Source organism: Alligator sinensis, unplaced genomic scaffold (genome assembly GCF_000455745.1).
Source record: "Alligator sinensis unplaced genomic scaffold, ASM45574v1 scaffold1097_1, whole genome shotgun sequence".
Lineage (NCBI taxonomy): Eukaryota > Metazoa > Chordata > Crocodylia > Alligatoridae > Alligator > Alligator sinensis.
Genome location: NW_005841950.1, coordinates 448,785 through 453,814, shown reverse-complemented (window position 1 = coordinate 453,814; position 5,030 = coordinate 448,785). Strand labels below are relative to the sequence as shown.

Genomic DNA, 5,030 nt, shown 5'->3' with positions numbered 1-5,030 from the left:
ACTTTTTGGCGCTGTTACCTAATAACTGATTCAATCAGCTATTAGATAAAAGTACCAAGAAAACCTCCAATAATATGCCCTATCTATACAGAGGTTGGGCGAGCTGGGTCCAACTAACGTGATTCCTCTTCTGGGTATGCACTGGCATTGGCAGCACATAAAGGGTGCACCCCCTGAGACTGGCGATGCACCCCTTGTGATTGGGCACCGCCGCCGCTGCCGGCAGCACCAGTGGGCAGTCACCAATCTGCTGGTGGCATCTGCGAGTGGTCGCCGATCACTGCTGGCCACCGCTGACAATGCCAGCAGTGTCTGTGAGTGGTCACCAACAGGCTTACAGCCCCCCGCTGCCAACACTGCTGCGGCTGCCTGCAAGAGCTCCCTGCTTGCCACTGCCACACCCCCGCTCCCGCCACTGCCTGCGGGCAGCCACCATGCCCCCCCAGCCTCCAGGGGCACTCGTCATTCATGTGCACTGGGCTCAGCACAGGAGTATGCCAAGTTTAAAGTGAAGTGCTGGGCTTTTTCGTGAGTTTCTTTTTGTTGGTTTTTTTAATGCCTGTAAGCAGGCATGACTGTGTCTGCTGAAGTCAGAAGCCAGGTTCCAAAACCTGTGATGTCTCTGCTGACCCTTTGCATCCAGTAGTATTGACCCTGCATCTTTTGCAGTCAGGCCCCTAATACATGAAATATTGTGCCATATTTTTAAAGCTTGACCTCAGAAGCTATTTTTTTCCCCTTCATTCTTATATGGAAGAAAATCAGCTTTTAACTCCAGAATTTTTACTAGAGGCTCATTGACTTGACACATTTTATTAAAATTATTTTAATAGATTACTACACTTGATCTGAGCCTTCAAGAAGCTGAGATGTGATACCCTTATCCTATGCTGTATTAAATTCAAATTTCACTTTAAGACAGTTTATTTTTTGAAAAGGAAAATTTAATTTATTTTTTAATTTAATTTATAAAAAAATCTTATTTAAATAAAAAATCTGTTTTAAGTTTAAAAATAAATCTGATTTTTTTATTTTAAAAAGAAAAATTATCAATTTTTATCTGCCCTGCATTCACGGGACCTGTGCTGTTACTGCCTGTGATTAGGATGACTATAACCCCGCGAGTATAGACTGGAGGAAGATTAGACACCAGAAAGCAGCTGCATCTCCTCGAAGTCCCTTGTCACACACCTGCCAGGCACGTACCTGCCAGTGGCGATATGCAGTGCTGGCCCATGCAGGACTTGAAGTATGTACTGGCAGATGATGGAAGAAAGGGGCTTGTCCTACCCTGTGTACACCCCAGTTATGTTGGAGTTTGGAAATGGGAATGGTGAGGATGAAGCACTGACTGCATCTACACAGATGTCAGGTCTGACATCCAGCCCTGCAGAGTGCAGGCCAGATTGACTCGGGTAGCGTCCTATTTGTTGTCTTCATCACAAAGCAAAGCAGCCCAGGAGGTTGTATGTATTTAAAACACTCTCTAGTCTGATCTTTTACTGTTCCAGAGAAGCGGCCCTTCTGTCTGTTTTCAGGAGTTTGCTGAGTAACATTTTTAAATGGCTCCAGACTGGGAGCTTTGTGCTTTTGAGTCCCTCTACTGAATAGGCAGGTGAACTGAGGTTTTATGCAGAGGTTTCCTGCCAAGCTTTCTAATGCACAGTAGCTGTCTCCACGCAAACACTAAAAGAGAAGAGTCTTAAAGAGCCTGAATAAAGATGAATTTCTCCTACCAGATTCCCCATTTTCATCGCCGTGTTATAACTCGGAATCTCAAACCTAAAATTCCTCTCTTCCCTCAGAGAGGCCTGATGGTAGGACAATACCAGAATTTGGATGTAAAAATCAGTGGGGAGATGAGGGGAGTAGAGAGAGGCAGAATGTTGTCATTCACATTTTTCTTCACCAAATGAAATGACAGGTTTAATTAAATGACTTTGGTTAAATCTGGACACTTTAGAGTGTTTGATATCTTTACCTGAATGCAATAAGGAACTGCTTTAACATATAAAAATATGTCAATGTTACACCTATAAGAGAAAGTCCATACACAGAACTGGACTGAAGTAACTAATGGTGTGAAGTCTAAGCAACGGTGCTATTTTAGTTCCACTTACTATTGAGAGGAAGCCCCCAGCCATGCCCTTACTTGGATGTGGAGAAGAACAAGCGGCTGCTTCTGGATGGAGCCTGAACTTGGAGGCTGTGATCTGGCAGAAAGGGTGCTGGTCAACCTGCATTCTGACTTTCTCATCTGTTTAATATCTGAGTTCTTGTTAATTTTATCTGTGACCTCCCAGTAAGATGTTCTTATAATGGATCCTACCCATCCTTGGCTTCTGGGTGATATGCACTTACTGGGTGCTATGCACTTACATTTTGATATGCACTTACTGAAGCAAGGGAAAAGGGCAGTGAGAAACAGGCCTCCAGAGTGGCTTCACTCCTGCATTTCTGGGGTGGCATGTGCAGGGTGGTGCGAACAGGTATAGTGAACTCAAATGTGTGCAGTCCCAGCAATATACTCATTGCACCTGCACATCAGCTTGATCATGGGACTATTCACAATGGTCAGTCTTCAAGTCTCTCCTCAGAGGCCTCCTCTATGGAACTTTTATATAGCACTAGTATTATAAATGACATTTCAAATACCCGTTCTTTCAATGGAGGCATCCAAGGTATTTGCAGAAATCACAGAATTTGAAAAAGAAAGGGGACCTAATCAAATTACTGGCCACAGCAACTATAATATATGGGAGTAGGGCAGTATGTAAGCCCTCTTGTGTCCTATGCATATCAGCGTAAACCAGTCAGAGTTACGTGATGCCTTCAGTTAGGCCCTGCATATTTGCCTTCAATTACTAACCAGTATGAACTAGATCCCACTGTGCCTTATAGGTTTATAGAGTACTGCTGTCGTATCACCAAAGAACAGAACAATAATCAGAAAAAAATTATTTGCATTTACTCAAATCAAACTGATTAGGCCATATTTTTCCTGCTCTTACTGCCTGCAAGACCAAATTCATGTTCTGGGGGCAGGGGGCTAATATGAAAGCATCCATAAAATACTGTCCCCTGCAGCCACTCCTTCTATTAAAAAGCTGCAAATGATTTTCAAATACAAATTCTTATAAAATTTATTTGACAAAATGTTTGACATGTTTCTATTCCGCTGAGGATTTTAAATGAAGAATCTCCAAACTGCAAATAAGCAGCAGTTTTGACAATCAGTGGCTTGGGAAGAACAGGGAACTAGAAATATCAGCTTATTAACAAAAAATATTTGAAACAAAAGCACCTGATCAAACAAAGCTCGCTCTCTCTTGCATCTCCTTGTAGGACAAGTGAATGTGTACGTGCAGATTCTTTGATAGAAATGAATACAGTGATACAGTGAGAGGGGTAGTGGTGGAAGAGCCAGATCTAAAGGTAACTTAACCAAACCCAGCCATGCAGTCATACCCAAGCCAGAGCCTCCTTACCTTGTACTGCTGGGCAGCCTCCCGGATGGGAGCCACAGGGTGAGCTCTGTGTACCCGAGATTCTCGGCATATCGGCATCTGGCCTGTTTCACAGAAGAGCTTCTGAGCTTCCCCGTGTTTCTCACACCTGCTCCCTCCTGCTTCTTTGGCTGCCTGCTTATTCAGCTTCTTGGCTATTTCTACAACATTCTTGAGCTGCCGGTTAGGCCGGAGGGTCCTTTGGGAACAGATCTGTCTGCATTGAGGGCAGAAAACATCTGTGTTGGCCTCCTCCCAGCACTGGGTGATGCAGGCATGGCAGAAGTTGTGCCCACAGTCAATAAGCATCACTGGATCTATGAAAAAGTCCAGGCAGATAGAGCAGGTAGTTTCCTCCTGAAGATTTTCTGCTGAGTTCTCAGTGGCCATGGATCTAAAGGGAGAGTAACCCAGAGTTTGTTTTATGCTCCTGCGTTCAAATGCACTCAGTATTAAATACAGCTAAGTGCTTCTGTCCTGCAATGACTTTTATGGTCTGCTGAACTGGCAGGAGATAAAGAAGACAAATGACTTGGATAAAGTTATAGCCCTTTAATCTTTATGATTAAGGAAAGGGGCTAGTTTCAAGAAAGAAAAAACAAAGACCAAACCTTCTTAAACAGTTACATGACAATTTCCAGAGCATTTCTGAACAAAACCACTGAAAACCAAATGCCTGAGACAATAAAACACCACCAAATACAGAACTGGGTTTCAGTTAAAAATGATCTGTTCAGACCCCCTCGCTTTCTGATTTCTCACCAATCTCTGTTGCCATTTCCAAGCTTTGAGCCACGGTGCCCACCAAGTTGGGAGCCTGGCTGCCTCCCCCTGTGAGGGGGAAGATGAGACTCTCCTTTGTACTGTGGTGGAGGCAGGTGGGTGGCTGGACCCCACCAAGGTCCGATCACTGGCCAGTTCCTCCCTCCCCTCCCCCTGCCCTTGTCTGAGGAGTGGGTGAGTGGGCAGGTTGGGGGTTTGGGGACCCAGCTCCCCAGGTTGGGTTGTGGGGTGGGGTTCCTGATATGGAAAAGCTTTCAAAGCTAGGCGCCAGGCAGCGCAGGCCAGAGTTGGCAGCCTGGGCTGGAGTACCAGGGGTGCTGCACCAGGGTGGGAGCTCAGAGACCCCCTCCTGGAGGCCCCCCGCCACTTTGTCAGCAGCCAGCTCAGCCACTGTCAGCAAGAAGCAGTGTGGCAGGGGCTTGTACTGCTGGTGCCAGGTGCCAGGTGTAGCTATCTATGCCTATGCTCTACTGTGGGTATTCCCCATGCTTCTGGGCTATGCTGGTTTCTGCATGGGGCCAGGAGGGAATTTTTTTCCCCTCCTCCTGCCACATGTCCGGGTATTCTTTTTTGTCTTCTTTAGAGGCATTGGGTGTTGGCTGCAGCCAAGGTTGGGGATTTTGATTGGAGTGTGCCAGTGCTTCTGCTGGGACTTACACCAGAGGTTCCTGGCTAGAGGGTCTTGCCTCTCTGCTAAGGGTCAGACTGGCTGCCATATCAGAGGTGCGGGAGGAATTTTAC

At 45.8% G+C, this 5,030-nt stretch overlaps 1 protein-coding gene across 2 annotated transcripts in view; it reads right to left on the bottom strand.

The window, feature by feature from the left end:
• Window positions 1-5,030, bottom strand: part of LOC102385016 (zinc finger protein RFP-like) — a 16,791-nt gene that overhangs the window by 7,279 nt on the left and 4,482 nt on the right. For both annotated transcript variants that reach the window (XM_014518370.2, XM_025199872.1), the window contains exon 3: window positions 3,489-3,900. In XM_014518370.2, the coding sequence (XP_014373856.1) occupies window positions 3,489-3,896 (408 nt within the window). In that variant the 5' untranslated portion in view covers window positions 3,897-3,900. The remainder of the gene's footprint in view (window positions 1-3,488; window positions 3,901-5,030) is intronic.